This window comes from Mugil cephalus, chromosome 7 (genome assembly GCF_022458985.1).
Source record: "Mugil cephalus isolate CIBA_MC_2020 chromosome 7, CIBA_Mcephalus_1.1, whole genome shotgun sequence".
Lineage (NCBI taxonomy): Eukaryota > Metazoa > Chordata > Actinopteri > Mugiliformes > Mugilidae > Mugil > Mugil cephalus.
In genome coordinates, this window is record NC_061776.1 from 26,774,592 (window position 1) to 26,793,802 (window position 19,211).

The window sequence follows — 19,211 nt, forward strand, 5'->3', positions numbered from 1 at the left end:
TGGTCTTTTGATATGTCAATAAGATGCTAGAAAACACAACATCAGTCGATCAATCAAAGATTGCGATGAACAGACAAGCCCCACAGGTCTATGGATGCAGCATTATCATTAAGAGTTAGGTTTCTATCCATGGGCCTGTTCAGAATTCTGAATTAAATGTACATATTTATAGTGTTGAATTACCATCATCAATGAGAGCCTGATTAGTAGCTCAAAAGATTTTTAATGTTCCGCCAATGTTCCCTAAATTAAAATCTGATGTTTGTATGGTTCCTGTCAGAGAACATACTTAATGCAGAAGGCTGTTGATCTGAAGTACAAAAACTTTGCAACCCTTCAAATTCTCATCACCACAATGGTTCAATGACAGATAAAAATAAGACACACACATGGTGGAAGTCAGTAGTCACACGCTTTATTGAAGATTACCAGACCTTTCATTTGGCAATAATGAATAACTGAAACTCAAGGCAAACAAACAGAGTCATAGTAGATGACACTACTGAGGAAAACAGTCCATAGAGATTATCCCAGCAAGTGGCCTCCACATTCCCCAAAAAGTGGCAAGAAAACTGAAAACGTGACTAAATGCACTGTCTCTCAACTAATGCTAATAATGTGTGTTAAATAGTAGTGATGCCACAAATCGCATCTAAACTAAACCTGGAACCAAGAAAACAAACAAAAACAGGTATGGATGTGAATACAAGTTCCCAGCTACCATAAAATCAAAGGGAAAACACTGAGCATACAGTAGTGTGTAATAGGTGCTATCATACAGTATATCTAACACAGTGACAAAACAACATGCTGAGCTTTACATCTCCCTGTATTTGACATGACAGCTCTTACTGCAAAGTCAACGTACTGTCACAGGTTGAAGCTTTGGAGGGACTGTACACATTTTGTCAAGTCCACCGAAATGCAACACCTGTTCATACAATATAACAAACTAAGTTCAACCTTCATTAATTCTCAAACAAAAATATAGACTTTTTCATAAAACTAAATAAGATGTGGACTATAGGTTGTTTGACAACCTCAAGCTATTGCCGTTCACTCCATCTAGCAATTCCATCTAAAGGAAGCAGATTTTGTTGGTCATACATGCATTTACAGGCAGGAAAAATTAGTGTGAAATTATATTTATGGTGTGCAGTTAGAAACAGTAAATGCCTTACATTTAAATTCTGGTTTGGTAGTGACTGGAGGCTTAAATTCATTTTAGAACTGTTTCAATTATGAAGACAATATATCAGAGGGTTCAGAGAGGGTGGCTGATGTGGTGGCTACCAAGGCTTGAGGTTGAAGCTAGTGCAGAAGTACTTCAAAGTGCAATGCCACCAACAGCCACTCTCAAACTGTCAGTTTCTCCCTAAACGTTAGTTGATTTGAAAAAAAAAAGAAAGAAGAAAAAATATTTCTGAGTCATTAGAGTCTTTTTGATATATTTGGGCCCTCTAATGCCAGTAGTTATAAAAATTATTGCTCTGTTAATGACATTTGTAGCTTTAGCTATGACATAACTGTATGCAGGTTTAATGTTGTATTTAATTCAAATATTTGACCTGTTTGGACAATGCAGCTGAACAAAAGGAGCAAACATTGTGCCAGGTTTGGACTGGCTGGTGTTTCCGGGAACATCACTACTTTCATCCAGATTCATTACAGCAACCAAATCTTACAATGAGTACGAGCTTTGCCTCGAAACATTTAGGGCTGAAAGTCTACGAGGATAACCAGCTACATAATTTGTGCAGACACAGCTTGCACAGTTACTCACAGCTTGAACGCAGTTTTGTGCATTTTGCACAGTCAGTAAATAGTGACGCTGAACTGAAACTTTTCTTGTCAGCATTTGACTCGGTTTCCCCCTGAAGTCATCGCATTTCTGAGTTGTTTTTTTTTGTTGTTGTTGTTGTTGTTTTTGGGGGTGAGCAGTGAATGAGCTTGTTTTGGATGTATATTGCAGAAGTCAAATGAAAGTTGGTGTAAGGAGAATGGACTGGTCTTATACACATCACACAAAAAGTCATCTCCTAAATAGCATTGCAACTTCACATTTCCAAGAATTCTATCACATGATTATAAACAAATAAGAGCTTTAGGGATTTAGAAGCATTGGTCAGTTCATAAATATATGCAGCAAAAATACAATACAATAAATCTCTTTTTATAAGAATCAGGACAGGACATAAAAATATGTAAAAATCTTCACTACACCTTAAGGTTAAAATATCAGGACTCTTTCACAAGTGCTCAGTTTGTTAAAACAGGTGAGCCACAGACGGACAGAGTTTGGCCAGGTTCTATCAATCCAACAGAAGCTTTAGTTGCAGCACCCACTGTCCCAGCATCTGTGCTAGTGACATCCATTAATCCATTATGGTGGTGAGGCGACACATTTGGAAGGTGTGCTCAGACCCAGCGTGAATGTGTGCCTGCAATATGCATCCATATTGCATTTTATTGAGTTCAGCTAGCATGCTATCCGAAGCTAATCTGAAACTGAGCGGTTAGTTGCAAAAAGGTTAAAAGAAGCAGAGGCTCAAATGTAGGTTTTGTGCAAAATACAATCAACTTTGTTTACAAATCTCCACACGCTGTTTCATACAACATAGCATTTTATGGCGACTGAGACAAAAGCTTAAAGCTCCTCTGTGCGACTGTGACTCAGTGGTCTTCAGTGAGCAACTAGCACAGTTTAGCCAACGTGAATGAGAAGAAAAACCTGGGACGACCAAACTCTTTTGATCAATGGCTCATTATAACATTTCACTGAGGCAGTGATTTTCAAAGTCTGGGTTGGCACCTTTAAAAGACGTGAATAGTGATTCAAAAAGAACACATGCTCAGTTATTTTTGCATGTACCTTCTCAAATCTCTAGGATGCATAGCTGCAGGATTTTAAAATGCAACTGAAGTTACTTGAATATATGCTGATCAAAACAAACTGAAATTAAAACGTGACCCAGAAAAGGTTTGAAAATCACTGCACTGCATCAGTCATACTGATAAAAATCTATAAATATGAATAAATAGCTGTACTAGTGCCCTAATGTGTGAACATCTACAAAACAAAAGTGCTGTAAATATTAAATAAATAGGAAAATGCCACCGATTTTGACACGTGCTTCTGAAGTTCACTTTTAATGGCGCATGTCAAAAACAGTGGTGGTCTTAATCTTTTATAAGCACTTATTATTGTGGAACCTCCTGGGAATACACTGTATGCGGAGCAGCTTACTTTAGCTAAAGGAAATGTGATGTTCCAGGCAGTTCCAATGTGCCATAATGTTTCACATATCATGCAAAAGAACAGTTTGACTTTTAAAGACTTTAGACTTTTCCAGATAATTCAACATTATGGAAATCCACATTAGATAGAGTAAATTACCATAACTTTGGAAACCATGGTCACTGAAGGAAACTTCTCTTTCCTCTGTTAATGGCGTCTCGCAGGAAACGTGTCAGCCATTTTGGTTCCTAGCCTACACTGCAGACTGGCTGCTGAGTGGACCATTTGAGTTGTCTGGACAGAGCAAGAAGCAGGTGTGGGACTTCATTTTGGCTTTTTGAAATGGCTGACAGTCAAGGATTATCACTGCTCACTCCTTCTTCTGATTGGCTAATAGGGAGGCCTCCCATCGCTGCGCCATGGCGTTCTGTCGTCGAGGCACCGAAGAGAGGGAGGGGGGAAACTGGAGGGAGGGGGAGATTCAGCTAAACCACTAGAGCGAAGGCGAGTGGATAGTTTCATGCGTGATGGATGATGATGGACAGAGCAACAGAGAAAGGTATGAGGATGAAGGAAGTTGGCGAGGTTGTTGGGTAAATGGATGCAGGTGTGATGGAAAGGTGAAAAAAATGAGCAAATCATGAATATGTCTATTTGTTAAATTGTGAACAGATTCAAAATATAATCAGTCCTGCTGATTATCAAATCATAAAGTTCACAATTTATAAATGGAGCAGATGAGTGAATGAGTAAAGGAAGAAAACGATTACCTGACACGGAAATTGCAAAAGAAATTAAACAATAATATACTGACACACACACATGCATTTAAACACAGTGTAATTCAGTCAGCTGCAGAGCACTGTCCAACATACTCTACTTTGAATGTTAGTATCAGGGAAGACAATATGTGATTGGATGAAGTCAAAACATTATTAATAGGAAGTTGATACTGTACTGTTTATGTAATGCATAATTAATTATAGCTGTAGTCATCAAAATGTCTGACAGTGGATCAATACAGAGCATTTTAATTAACACGTGTTAAAAAAAGAACTAAAGAAAATTCCAACCAACTCTAAGGTGACGTGAACACTAGTCAAATTCATGACAAGGTTACTGTATGTAGCCCAATGTTAATCACTTTAATACCACCTTTGTTGTTGATGATGACTTTCAGTGTGTTTACATGCTCTTAAGTAATCCAAAAATAGAAGTTTAGTATTCTATCCTGTGTGTGGGTAAGGTATTACTGAAACCTGGCTTCCTTTAAACTGGGCTCATATTCAAGGAGATATGGACCAGTTTATTTCCAGATTCCCTTCTGACAATCCTAAGCGATTTGATCTGTCCAGACTTTGCTTGGCACTGAAGTCCAAATTATCTGGTGACATGCAGGTTAAACAAGTCTTAATTCTCCATAACCACTTGCAGACTCATCTGGGGTGTGCCCGTTCATAGCAAACATGTTTGATATTTAGGATTTAAAGTCTGGATCAATATGTCAGTACTTTAACAACAGCCAGAGACACAAGCAAGGCTGCAAGGACATATAGGAGCTGAAGCCATTGTCAAGCAGATTAACAGTAGCTAGAAAGCTCCTGCTGTCAGATGTTAAATCTGACACTTAAAATCTCCCTCCCAGATTTTGCTTAAGAATAGAGACCTTATGTTGATCAGGCATCTTGAAACTTTTTCTCATTCACAGTAGTTGAGCATTCTGTTTCAGTTTTTTTTCTCACTGTGTTCTCGCTACGTGTGATGCAATTCAAATTGAGTAGGATTTGACTTCTCCTGCAGTCTGAGCCCGGCATAAGCAGATTTTTCTAGTGAACTCTGATGTCCCGTTTTCTAATCTGCTTTTGTAAGTGCATATGTGCATGATGACTACAGACAGAGAGAGAGAGCTACATTAGAATGGCTGGGTAGCAGGAGCTATAATTAAATAGAGGCTTGAACGCCACAACTGCCTGGGGCGGCTGTGGCTCAGTAGGTAGAGCAGGTCGTCCACCAACCAGAGAGTTGGCGTTTGGATCCCCAAAATGTGCCACATACCGAAGTGTCCTTGAGCAAGACACTGAACCCCTAGTTGCTTTCAGTGCAACTGGCACTGGTGTATAAATGCGTGTGTGCTTGTGTGAGCGACTGGTAGATGTGTCTGTGACTGTAAAAGCACTTTAAGTACAGATATGTGGAAAAGCGCTATATAAAAGCAAGACTAGTTACCATTTACCACTTAGCTTGCATCCTCGTATTTAAAAGGATTTTATCCAATGTCTGACTGAACTGAAACCATCGTCGTGGCACCACGACAGAAAGTCGTCTGTCTGACCTTCCTCACACAAAAAATGAACAAGTCTAAAAAAATGACTGAATGACAGCACCTTGTTTTAGTAGTTACAGATCAAATAAAAGAGGACTGATAAGTTCAACAAATATGACTGCTGACCTGCTGCATCTAAAGTTGCATTTTCAGGAACCAATTACATGTCTCCCATATACATGTTGTGTTACCAACTTCCTCTCATTAGTCTTGTGGTTACTTAAGTGCATGTAAAGACAATGTTTTATCCACAGTGAGAAGAATTAATCTGTTTGTACATCAGGTAACTGTATGTAGAGCGATGTTCAAATCGCCATGAGGCATCTTTGCTCCAACTTTGCCTCCTAACGTTTACTGTGGAGTTTGTACATGTGTTTGTGTGTAACAGCCAACCTTGTGATCACACGACAAACTGGATCGTTCCATTTTGCGGGACCTTGAGGGGGACGAAGGGGAGGAGACACATTTGTCTGGAACCAACGCTGGCACTGGAATAAAAATAAGGAAAAACAATGACAATGGAAAAAAGGCGTCTTGTGGAAGCTGTGGCTCAGGTGGTACAGCAGGTTATCACAGGGTTTGAACTTAAATCCTCTCCATATGCAAAGTTAGGAAGAGCATTTACCATTCACTTGATGTTTAATTGCTGCATTAAATCATGGAAACTCTATTTGAGTTGTCATAAAGTATTACCTCCATGGCAACAAAACAGGTTGCTACATAAGAAAGTATTAAAACACTTTAATGGTGACGGCCTCTAAAAGGAAGGAAGCATGAATCATTTGAGCCCAAATTTCACACAGAAAATCGTTTGGATGTAACGTACCATTGTAACTGACGTTATCATTCAGGCCCGGGGACACCAGAACAGTGTCATACCTCTCTCTTCCTCTCCTCCACTCCTCCTCTCTTCTCCTCCGCCACATCTCCTCCCTCTGCCTCCTCCACTCCTCTTCCCTCTGCCTCACCACCTTGATCTCTTGCTCAACCAGCGACTGGCTGCTAAGGGAGCGCAATTTGAAAAAGGGATTGGATGAGAAGGTGCTCTCCTGCGTTTCTGCAGACACAGGGGCAGAGCTCAGGCAGAATTCAGAGGCGCTGCGAATGATCAGGTTGGAGGTTTCCACGACAATGACGTTGGCCGAGGGCACCGCGTCCAGGCTGGCCGGCCAGTCAGAGAGGCCACTAATCGCAGAGGAGATGAGACGATTCCTCGATGTGGTGCTAGAGGAATCAGGCTCCAAGATGATTACATTATTGGCTGTCATTTCATGGTAGATAGATCGGGGGAGGGAAGAGGAGCACGAAGGTGATGGAGAGATAGACAAAGTAGGAGTGCGGCAGGCCGGAGGTCTGGGTGGAGATCGACTTGTCTGCAAGGAGGACGGTCTGAACACAGAACAACAGAAGAATCACGGACGGTTACTTTTTCTTTATCTTACATCCAAAGAGCTTTTTGAATACTGATGCTGTGTTGCCGATCATCTGTTTAAGGAACATTTAGCGAGTACTGATTTTTTAGATGCTGCTGGACAGATGCTGGTCAACAAATATCTAAATGCTGTCACATTCACAACACAAGTCTTAGCATCTTTTTTTGCTGTCTGTATACCAATATTACATCTTCCGCTTGTTCTGCTGTCCCCATGTGAGCACAGCTGGCTGAGTTAATCAGGTGAAGAGAAACACTACACCATTAACTTTAAACACAACTTAAATACACTGCCAATGTTACAAGTGCTAATCTGTGTGTGCTTGATTTTTTTTTTATTGCTTTCAACATGTATTAAACACATGTATCAGTTATACATCAAACAGCATACAGACAACATACAGACTGTAATCGATGTTTGGTGGGTGTGTGAATGTGTGTGGGGACGTATGTGTAGTAGTGATAACAATGATAATTACATTTCTATTTCATCTACATTATTTATCATCTACAATGATGATATAATAAAAGTAGTAATAATGGTAATTACAATGATAAGTCTTGTGGCAGTAATAACGGTGCGTCAGCTTTACATTTGCTTAGCAAGTGTTTGCGCACATGTTCAACTAGCATCTTATTTGTTGTTAATCCGTCATCAGTGTTGTTCACTGCCTCCAAGTGGCCTCCTGTGAGGCATGTGGGCTGTAATACAATGCCATCAACGTAAACTGTATGCACTCAGTCCTCACAGTTATGGCTTCTACTATGGTCCAAATACTATTCAAGTAGTTAAAAAATATCACCCCAATCCGTCTCACATTTCCCTACACTACCTGATGCAAACCCAACCACTGATACTCTTCATCTGGACATTTCATATCTTCTTACAAACCTTTATTACTGAGATGACTTCTGCTGTTACTCAAGGATCAAGAACCAATTCATGTTGCCATGTTATTGTGACTCTTCCACTCTGTTACCTGGGTATAGTCAGGCCCTGTGCTATCATCCCCCTCTCCCTGCGGTGCCGTTCCTCTCTCTCTAGAGTCAGTCGGATCTCCCTCTCCACAGCACTCTCTGGCTCCTCTAAGGGACTGCGGTAAGACGAGTCATCCAGGCCTGAGTCCTCTGAACTGGGGGACAGGGTGGAGGACAGAGGAGGTTCCCTGGGCACGGGGGGTTGAATTTCCCTTGTACAGGTCAGAGGGGAAACCACACTCACGTTAGATTTAGCTAGGCTTGGAACTAATAACATACTGTACTATATGATAGGGATGCTCAAAGCCATCAGGAACTGCCCCCTCATCCTCTACATGATGAGCTGAGAGAGTTCAGGAACTTTCTTCTGTATCATATTCTAATGCTGCTGTGTCAGCCTGAATTTCTTCTACGAAGTATCAATACAAGTGCATCATTCGTATCTTATAACATATTTTTCCAACAACCCTATAAATATAAATATGACAGGACAAAATTCAGTGAGCATTAGTAACCCCTTCTTCAGCAGCAACAATCATAAAGAGGAAGGACATCGAGGGCCATTGTATGAACTTGAGCCATGCAAGCACCTGACACCCTGTAACCAGAAAAGGTCAAACAAGTAAAGACGTCATGCATGTGCATGCATGTGATGGTTTCATGAGGTATAAAGTCAGAAAAAAACAAATGATGTGAATATAAAGCCCAGTGGGGCAAATAGTAGGCCACGCTCTCAAAGTGTCCACTTACTCAAATGGTGCTCTAATGATGGCAGGGCTACAGGCTGATTGACAGCTCATAAAAAATAGACTTCCGGACTTAGTTAAGTGATATTTTTAGGTTTTATAGAACAAATGATGACGAATTAACACTAATTGTCTGTGCAGTAATCCACAATGAAAATAAGATTAAGATGCGGAACCTAAATGTAAACTTGTCATTGAAGATTGCTAAGGTCGTCCTTGTCCCTTTTCAGCTGTTTTTAAGTGATTGATGCTAAAGTGGAGATTGCTTTAGTCATTGGTTTATTTTGATTGTGGACAGAAATACCTCAGCTTTGACTCCTAAACTGTATTTTCTGTAATATCCTGTAAACCTTAAAATGTTAAAAAAAAAAATATCGCCCACATATTATTATAATGTGGGCACGGATAAGTAGCTTGAATTGAATTATGAATTTTGACAATAATAATCTCTCTGAAGTGATTTGTGTGAACATTGTGTGTTACCTGTTGCCATTTTAGATATGACAGTGTTTGACTCACACCACCATGCAACACATTAGAAAGCCAAGCTGCACGTCCTACCTGTGTTTAAGTCGGGGGCTGCGAGTGGGGGGGTACAGTGAAGTGTGGGTTCCTTGGAAGCTCCCCTGAGCTCTTAGTCCTGGTTTGGGGATGGGCTGACCTTTGACCTCCTCCTCCATTTTCTTCCACTGCTGACGGGCTAACAGGAAGTCCACATGCTCAGTGGAGACGTTTTCACTCTGACTCTCCTGGTGCACACAGAAGTCTACAGGAACCTGACCAGAAATATCAGACTCAGGTTTAGCATTCCAACACTTTGATACTGACATATGTTGATATATGAGAATATGTTTCCTCTCGTCTGATACAAACACACATACCATGTTCGTTCATTGTTCTTCATCACCCCTTTTATGTGAGCTGCAGGATTTTCTATGTATAGGAAAGTGCAGTAAAGCCAGATAATAAACCTACATTGTCTGGACTGAGTATGACCTTAAAGTGAAGTAATGACATAGTTATAAGACTTAAGAGTGTGTGGTGGTTCTGATGTTTAGAACATAGTTTGTCCTCTTTACGCTTTTCTGGATGCGTTTTAATTCATAGAGTTATGTGTTGTTGTGCAAAAATAATTAAACCTTTTAAAAGAAGCAGTGTGTCTAGACTTTTAACTGCAAGTGTACCAAATATTATACACTGTTTAGTTCTGTTGAAACTTTAGATTTGTGGAAACGGAGGCTGCAACATTAAGGCTGCATAACTCCAGACATAAGCATGTCCTCAGTGCCATCTCACTCCACAGGCTACATGAATGCAAGGCATTTTCCATCAACACAACTGAACAACAACAAAGTCACACATACTCTCCTTTCGGGGTCTGTGGAGCTAGCTGTGGAGCTGACTGACGGAGACCGCAGGAAAAGATCTCTCCTCGACCTCATCTGCTCAGTATCCACACTTCCAATACCCCTGCTCTCCTCCTGCTCCTCTTCCACTTCCTCTTTCTGCTCTTCTTTTCCAGCTTCTGGTTCAATTGTATCCTCTTCCTCTTCCCTCCCCTCTTCATTGCTCTCTCTGTCACATGTACCATCAAGAATCCCTCCACTTCCTTGAACCTGGCTGGTGACATCACAGGGCGGGAAGGAAGCCCATTGGTCTTCTCCTGCATCACTGTCTGAGTACACAATGGCCAGCTCTGCTTGGAGACAGTCACTAAGATGGCCATCGCTAAGGTCATCTCTGTTGCCAAGGTCGTGGCTCCAGGCCTCCTGCACTGTTCCCTCAGGAGGAACTGAGGCGACGACATTGGGCTCCAATAATAAGGGGCACAGTGAGGTGTTGGAGATGAAGAGGAGGTCTGTAAGGTCGTCGTTTCCTTCCATCCATCCATCCTCTTCCTTTGTGCCTCCATCTTCTCCCAGTGTCTCTCCACTGCCTCTGTCCTCTCCATCTATATTTTCTCTCCCTTCATCTTCACCCTCTATTTCTCTCATCAAGTCATCAGTCTCTCTTTCTCCTGTTATTCCATCATCTCCATCCACTTTCCATCTATCTTCATTTTGTATCGCCAGTTCAACTCTCCCTTCAACTTCTCCCTCTGTTTCTCCTCTTCCTTCTTCTTCTCCTTCTATTTCTCCCCTCTTTTCGACTTCTCCATCGTCTCCTCTCTCCTCCTCTGCTTCACTTTCAGCTCTTCCCTCTCTCCCTTTTTCCTTTCCTATCTCAAAGACGAGATAATCACACTGGTCTCCATTTCCGTTTTCTCTATCTCCAGCCTCTTCATCCACTGCATGGACCTCTGGGCAATGGCGTTCATCCACTTCCTGGCTATGGTGGCTAAATAAGTTGTCTCTTTCCAGGTCTTCTAGTGGTGTTGAAGAGCTGATCTCCATGGTAACAGGATCTGCTGGATGTGCAGTGGTGGGAGAGTTGTGTGTGTTGTTGTCAGAATTATCGTTGCTTGAACTACTGTTGTCGTGGTTGCCCTCTGTTAGCTCAGGTGTGTTCCTCCTTAACCCAGTTGTTGCTCTCTGTGGAAACATTCATGCAATAATACATTTAATAGTGATTTGTGCAATAACTTTATGCTTTAGGGAGAGAACTGCTAAAATATTGTGAATAATACAAAAAAGAAGTTGAAAATATACTTGAACACGATTTAAATTTTAAATATAATTACAAACAAAGAGTCATTATAAGACTGAAAAATAATTCAAATAAATGTATTATTACATATTCATAATTTTTTATTTTCGTCCCACTATTGTAACTTAAGAAGTGAAAAACTCTGTTCAACAGAACGTTTTTTTAACAGTTTCAATGATGACACTAAGAGCAACAAACCCTACAAAGAATTCACCCAACACTGTCCATCCTCTCAGCTCTATGCATTTAAAATCCTCTCCGCTCAATGCTCGCCTTACAGGGCTGCTAATTGCTGCAGTATATAAGCTGTACAGCATCACACAACAACCATTGGCAGACACTGGCTGTGACCAGCTGAAGAGCCTGATATTTTCCTCAAATGAAGACCAAACACATATAACAAACTGTATGCACATATAGAACCAACATCTATCTCTGCTTGTTGTGTATAGAGGGGCATGTAAGCTAACATAGTGAGACAAACTGCCATTCAAGCGCACACTTACGGCCAATTTAGGATGAACTTAAGGTGCATGTCTGACTGAAAGAGGAAAGCAAAACACACACAGAAAGCAAGAAAACTCCACAAAGAACCATGACTGCACATATTAATGTGCATAGCAGTACTGCAATACTCACAGCAGAGTAGATTAGTAGTAGATTACCCTATAAATGTTTGATGGACTAAACTCAAGCCACCATATCGTTACCATGGCAGCACTGCGTTGGCTGTGAGTGGGTTTGCAGATTATTATGGTCTGTCATTCGAGGCATGTGCTGGTGACAGACGGAGGGTGTTGCTATGGTAACACTAAGTATAGATGCAGAGGCTGGCAAGCTGCTAAAGTCAGTTCTCTTTCAGTTAAGTGTGCGGAGGAAGATCAAATTAATCACATGTTCCACTGCAACAATTCTCAGGCCTCACTATTTATATACCGATATCATACATGTATTCTGGTTGCATCAATTACAGCGCTGTCCCAAGATAATAGGTCTTTAAAACTTTAACATATTTCACAAGATGTGTAAATATGACATACTGAAATGAGAATAAAATGCATCTAGACAGATACACACGTACATATAAATATTTGTTAAAAAAAAAAAAAGATAAATGATTGTCAGTGCAGCTTATTGCACAATTTCCAGAGTTTCTAAGATGTTTCTTGATGTTGGTCAGGAGAGGGGTTGTCACACTTCACAGATTTCTCTATTTTTAGTCTCCATGAGAACTCTTTCAAGAAATGATAGCTCTACCTCTTTCTTTTCTTACAAAGCTTTCTTTAAGACTACATTTTGTGCATTGACACATAATGTTACCAATGGTTCTCTAAAACAGCAGAGCATAACAAGAGATTTATTGACAGTTTTGAGCATACAGCTTCAATCATTCATCCACTACTTTTAGGAGCTACTTTTTCATCATTTAACATCCATCCATTAGCTACATATCACAAACAATATAAAATATAAGAAAATATAACTCTTGACTTTCTCTACGAAGCTTTTATTGGCTACTCTTAGTTTGCAATTTAAAGCATTTAACCATAACTTTTTGCAATTTCAACCAATCAAATTTAACCTACTTTATTATCAATTTTAACAGTATTTTTATTAATTTATTTATTAGTTATCTTTAGTTAGCAATTTATTTGTTCTGTTTTCACAACACTTTATGTTGCATTTAACACATTTTTCTAAAACTAATCTCTGTAGCTCCTGGCTACTGCAAAAGTTGTTCAAAGTTGTTCCATAAGACTTCTAAGTTGACACCACAAGAGACAGGACAACATAATTTGAAATGTTTTTGTAGTAGTTGGGATGATAAATAACATAGGAAGTATTGCACACCCAGGGTGCAGGTGCTGACAAAGCAAACGTCCTTCCACAGCTATCCAGGGATTCAGGTGTTATAACTTATTATTGTGCATTATCCCTGCGATGCACCTGTAACTTTTACCTTGGTGACATAAAATACATTGTATTGTGGCACTAGCAAAATGTAATGTAGATGCTGTGTTTCGTATTTAGTTTTTTTTTTATATACATTTTTTCTCCAAGGCACTGCACACTTCATACATTTTACATCAGACGGAGAAATAAAGAGGTAAACCTAGACACAGCCTTCTGTAGACCTCCTACTAATCTGCTGATCTCATCAAGCAGTTATATAAATAATTATGATAAAATAAAATCTCTTTCACATAGACTGCACCCACTGCACTGGTGACTCTCGGAATTTCATAACTCAACGTTCAGTCAGGCTGAACTCTGAGTGAGCTGAACAAAGCAGGATCAATTCATGACACGAATCGAAATGTGTCTCGCCCCCTTCCTCACTGAAACAAATGGGAAATTCATTTTGCTGTGACCTCACCTTTCCCCACTGACTGTTACAACAGATATTTGCCAGCCTCGATCAATCCTCATTGGTGTTTTCCAGATTTTGTTCCTGGAAATAAAACTGAGCTCAAAGTATACTTTTATAAAAAGACATCATTTATGTCTCCATGTGGACATCATGATGGCTCTGTTATGTTTAGTTGCGCTGCTAGACAGGTGAGAAACACGAACAGCAGCTGAGATTAGGATGAAACAGGAAATAGAATGCAACCACAAACAGCCGCATTAACTACCACACAGGTCAAAAAGAAAGGAACCTGTTTGACAGTTCTTCTACTCTAACCTCAAATCTCTGCAGGTAGAGATTTTGGGAGCTTGGGGCAGCCAAATCAAGTCTGGTCCTGCTCTGTGATTAGTTTATCTGGCCATCAGTCTATACTAGTGAGGAATAAAATAAGAAGCAGCCTAGTTGTGGTTATCTCCAATTCCATTTAGCAGATTGCAACAACTGTCGCTAACATCTGTCTGCCTCTCATTTAACCTTGACCAGCAGGATCTGCCTCATTGCACCAAGCTATTTGTCTACCAGTCAAAGCAAAATCTAATAAGATGCTGCAACTGTGTTTAGTATGCACTGTATTCATTATTACAACATAAATCAAGGACAATGCATAGGTGCTTCTGTGCACATTCAGTCTGTTTGATGAAGAGAAGTCAGAGGAGAGGTCAGAAACAGGAGGACATGCTGGGGACAGTTATTAGTTGTGCAGCAGCAGCTCTCAGCTCTAATCCATGCTTTTGATCACCGACTGTCTGGATCTGAACCAGCGACCTTTTGGATTATTTGTGGATCTCTAACCTCACGTCAACTTGCACGGCTTCCATTTGAACCCCAGATTTTCCGCATGGAATTAAACAGCCTGTTAACTGAAATTACTTTTCGCCTTGAACCTCTTTTTGAGCCTCCCCGCTCCCCCACCCTATCAACAGCTGGAGACAGTCTCATCAGTATTATTTCACCAGACACCTGTGTGCGTGCTGGGAGGATTATAGAGCAGTGTTACGTCTGAGCCTCTATTCTCTCATATTCTGTTCTATTTTATAATATTCTGCTGCGTTTTTTTTTTCGTGGCACAGTCGGATTTGGTCATACCTTTTCCATTCCTTTCTGTTCCTCGTGCGGTGTGGTTTCAGACTAATCATACTGTAATGATAAGGCGTTCTAATACAGTATTGTTTTTGCATGTCCTATTCAGTTTTGTCAGAAAAGTGCTGAGCCAAGAGGAAAACTGTTACATAAGACACTAAAGACGGCGTCCTAAAATCTGGCAAAGCACCAAAATGGTGACAGATAATCGCACATGGAAGCCAAAAAGACGGGGCTTTGATGGTAGGGAGAGCTAAGCCAAAGCATCGCGCATATACTGTAGCCACCTCGTTCACGGGTTGCGAGGTGGCCGCCAAATCATCCTAAAACCTCTCCCCACCCCCTCCACCCCAGAGGAGGAGGAAGCCAAGCCCAAGTGTTTTCTGGTTTTCATGTGTCGCTGATAATTTACCTACCAACAGTTTCCAGCACAGCAGCCAAAACGAGATCATCTCCAGGCGGCCGCGGCGCGCGCACTCCTCTCCTCCTCTACCCAACGGCAGCGCGAGCAGCCAGGCGGCCACTCGCCGGCGCGAGGAGGGACGCATGAAAGCTGGCCGCTACGGCGCGTGTGTGTGTTTGGTCGAGAGAGGTAGAGAGTAAACGGAAACCGACAGAGAGAGAGAGAGAGAGAGAGGAGAGAGGGAGAGGGGGAGAAAAAAAGAGAGAAAAGGGCTATATCGACCGGTGCTATTATGATGCTAGTGAATTAGAGCAGAAGAGACGGGCCCAATCTGTATTGGCAGATTATTGTGCATCTCTCTCTCTCTCTCATCCCTTGCTCTATCTCTATCTGTCATCCCTCTTCCGCGCGTGCTGCATCCGGCCGTTCCCTCCCTCCATCCTCCAGCACTTGTAAAGATAGCCATTACAACAAGTAGGCTAGTCCTATTGGGATGCAACAGCCACTGAATTCATCATTTGATTGGACGCATCATTCCCACATGAATCCTGCATTAACGTATCATGAGCAAATTTCCGGGAAACTGAGCATTTTTCTTCAATTTCTTATCGCGGGGAAATTGCCCGTGGTTAGGAGGATTTTCTTCAATGTAACGCAGTCGTGGACACCGGGGGGATATTCGAGTGTGTGACTAATCTGGTATCATTGAATTCGCTTTTCAGTGACTTAAGACCCACGACTCCTTGTTCCGCTGTACACAAATACATTTGAACATCGTTGGCATTGCTGCAATCAGAAGAAGTGACGGCTGACATGTAATAACCCCACTTTATTCACTTGGATGCATAACACTGACTGACAGGCTGACACACACACACACACACACACACACACACACACACACACACACACACACACACACACACACTGGCTGGGACAGGGATAGCTACCCTGGGTGAGGACAACAGCCACAGTCACACAGACAGCTATATGTGGTGGAATGCATACCAGAGAGGGAGAGAGAACGAGGGATATAAGATAAGATGAAATGGTGCCATCATGTCCACAAAATCCAGATCTGACCTTCTGAAAAGAATTCATTATAAAACTGCCACCAAGCAAGACCGTTGATGTAACGACTAGGGCTTTAATCTGATGAAAATCTGCTCTTAACCCTTCGTTTGTGTGATCTGAAAGTGTATATGGTACACTTTTAGGAACATTTGGATATCCCTGCAGTGTATAGTAAAACCAAGAGAAAGATGAGACAGGATCAGGACCAGTAGAAGTGATGTAAAATAATACAATGAATATCCAATCAGTAATAAAATGTTAATAATTGCTGCTCAACGCCACAATCAGCAGGATGTTTAAGCACTTTTGGGGGGTCCAAATTGTATTTCAAAATCAGTCTAAATACATGACATATAACTGTAGTGTCCTTGTTACAACAAATCTTTACACAGAAGTGACATACCTAGGTGGAATGTAATGCATTAATATCATTAGTTATCCCTGTGATCTTCCTGATCTGACACCATTAGGTGATCTCTGGATGGTTTGAGCTGAAACTCATATTAAAGTAAACTTGTATTACACATCAAACATTACACAAAAGTTCAAGTTCAGACTTAATGAGCTGAGAAACATAATGAATTTATCCCACTCAATGATTTGATGAGGGTGAACTAGATCTCCACATAGCACTCCCTACATGACTGAGGCTGTTTGGAGGGTTGAAGTTTTTTATTACAAACAAACCAACGCTGCTTCAAATAGCTACAGTGTGTTGCACTGACTCTTTTGCAGGCAGTGGATTTTTCCAACTGTGTGAATCATTACATGCATTTCACTTTTCTCTTTTGACTAGCAGATCAAAGACAAGGTCATAGCTAGATCAAATGCACACACACACACACAAGCACACACACTTCCTGTCATTGTGTGTGAGCACCACCAGTATTTTCCTGTACTCATGCTCAAAAATCAATTGTGCCATGGGACAAATTAATGTATCAACTTAGCCCTTGGGAGAAATGATAAAGTAAAAATTGTACACTCATATAAATAAAATCTTCAGCTCGTCCTCTGTGACAGTAATTTTTGGCAGATTTTCTCATCTCTGCATTTTGGTTGTAAATACGCAGAGACGGTGAATTTGTTTTCAGTCGTCATGAATTTATTTCCTCACTGGCAGCATAATCACATTACAGAAGCATTCAGAAACTCCTTCCAGTTGAACTGGGCCAACCAGACACACTTAGGCTGATTCAGTATAAATGGACTAGCATAGAAACAATTAAGCTTACAGCAAACCCAACAATCTGAAGTCTGTGTAACACTGGTACTCACTGCATTCTAAAACAATATCTGATGTTTTCTGATGTGTTATTGCATAGTCCTCAAATATAAGATGACCCCAGGTGTAAAATGTAACTATTAATCATTGCCATGTATTATAACATCAGGAACATGTCATTGTGTTATGCATAATGTGTCACCTCACGTTGAAGGCTACTTGTCTCAATCCGTTCAGGGTTCCTCCTTCAGACATGCTGGCAACACTAACTAGCAGCTGTAAATTGTCCGGAGGTGTCAGTGTGAGTGTTGTCTGTCGCTATTGACTGACTCCCAACCTGTCTGGAATCCAACCCACCACTCAGCCAATATCCGCTGCAATTGGCTCCAACCCACCCCCAGGATAAGCAAGTACAGCTAATAAATGGATGGATAAAATAAAACATAGAAGGTCAGCTCTGAGACCTCTTAAATCTGAATAGATCACGCACCTGCACAAGTATATTAATATATTATATTCCCTACATATACAGGCACCACAACTCTGACACTGCGCTTCAGAGCAGAATACCTACAGATTTACTTTTCATAAAACTATAAACCATGCAGAGAATGTCACAACTTCCTGTCTTAACAGAGAACCATTGTAGCACTGCTTAATTCAGTCATGTCATTGTGTTGTTTACAGACCTAAGGTTAACTTTCCAGGAAATCAAAAACACAGAAAACCCAAGCAGGAATGGAACTTACCTCCCGTTCTATCTGCTGGAGTGATGATTTTGGCTGATTGGACTGGTATGGCAGCAATAAATCGTCTTCTACAATTTTGAATATCTCTTCTCCCTTATATTTTTCCTGTCTTCCCCCTTTTATATCCCTTACTCTCTCTCTAATGCACACATCTCAGTGCCAGCAGGGTGCATGCTGAGTGTGTGTGGGCAGCAGCCAATCAGAAAACAGCAGCTTTGGCGACATTTGCGGCACACACATGTTCAGCCGCACATTCACACTGACACACATAATACAGGATGGATACAGACATTGGCAATGCTCGCTCTCCCTCATGCTCCCTCACGCTCTCTCTCTCTCTCTTTATCTCTCTCTCTCTCTCTCTCTCTCTCACACACACACACACACACACACACACACACACACACACACACACGTACACACACACACACACGTACACACACACACACACACACACACACACACACACACACACACACACAGACACACACACACACATCTGTCATGCCCGACCATCTTTCAGAGGATTAGTGTTTTTTTTATTATTATTTAATTTTTGACGTCAAAACTTGATAATCTCCGACGAGCATGTGCAGAGTCTATGATTATTGCATCATTGGAATATTTTAGTTTGCGTGAAACTCCTTGTGTTTTATATAAGACATTGAAAAGCTTCTATTTTGGATGTCATTCTAATTTACATGCAATGTTGTCTTGTTGGTTAAGACTGTTATGTAAGCCACCGCTGTACAAATGTGTTGTCACAGCAGTGTAGTGTTGTTATTCAGAACAGCTGCAGATGGTGGAAACATAAAGCCTCAGGACGTTCCGTGAAAATTCGTATAACATACAAATTAGAGTGCATTTTCTTACAGGTGATTTTTATTGGTACATTCTTTATTTTTTA

General features: G+C 41.0%; 1 protein-coding gene across 6 annotated transcripts; it reads right to left on the reverse strand.

Annotated features, from left to right (window-relative positions):
• Positions 1–393: 393 nt before the first annotated feature.
• On the reverse strand, positions 394–18,576 carry si:ch211-153l6.6. 6 transcript variants are annotated; one of them, XM_047590263.1, is made up of 7 exons: positions 18,305–18,576; positions 10,082–11,248; positions 9,279–9,493; positions 7,974–8,183; positions 6,388–6,950; positions 5,955–6,049; positions 394–3,701 (listed from the first exon to the last, which is right to left on the reverse strand). In XM_047590263.1, exons 2-7 carry the CDS (start codon positions 11,108–11,110, stop codon positions 3,609–3,611), a joined length of 2,205 nt encoding a protein of 734 aa, XP_047446219.1. In that variant the 5' UTR covers positions 11,111–11,248; positions 18,305–18,576; the 3' UTR covers positions 394–3,608. The 6 variants fall into 6 exon arrangements, with proteins under 6 accessions (XP_047446219.1, XP_047446214.1, XP_047446213.1 ...); XM_047590258.1 differs by lacking the exon at positions 18,305–18,576 and adding an exon at positions 15,270–15,654 and having other exon boundaries at positions 394–3,731; XM_047590257.1 differs by lacking the exon at positions 18,305–18,576 and adding an exon at positions 15,270–15,653.
• Between the last annotated feature and the right edge of the window lie 635 nt (positions 18,577–19,211).

Excerpts from the sequence above, each read along its gene's own strand:
- si:ch211-153l6.6 (XM_047590257.1), bottom strand. The coding sequence starts at position 15,401 with ATGCGTCCCTCCTCGCGCCGGCGAGTGGCCGCCTGGCTGCTCGCGCTG. Across the intron at positions 9,494-10,081 it reads CCACAGACCCCGAAAGGAGA|GTTCCTGTAGACTTCTGTGT; the intron begins GTATGTGTGACT and ends ATTTCTGGTCAG. Across the intron at positions 6,951-7,973 it reads CAGGGCCTGACTATACCCAG|ACCGTCCTCCTTGCAGACAA; the intron begins GTAACAGAGTGG and ends TTCTGTGTTCAG.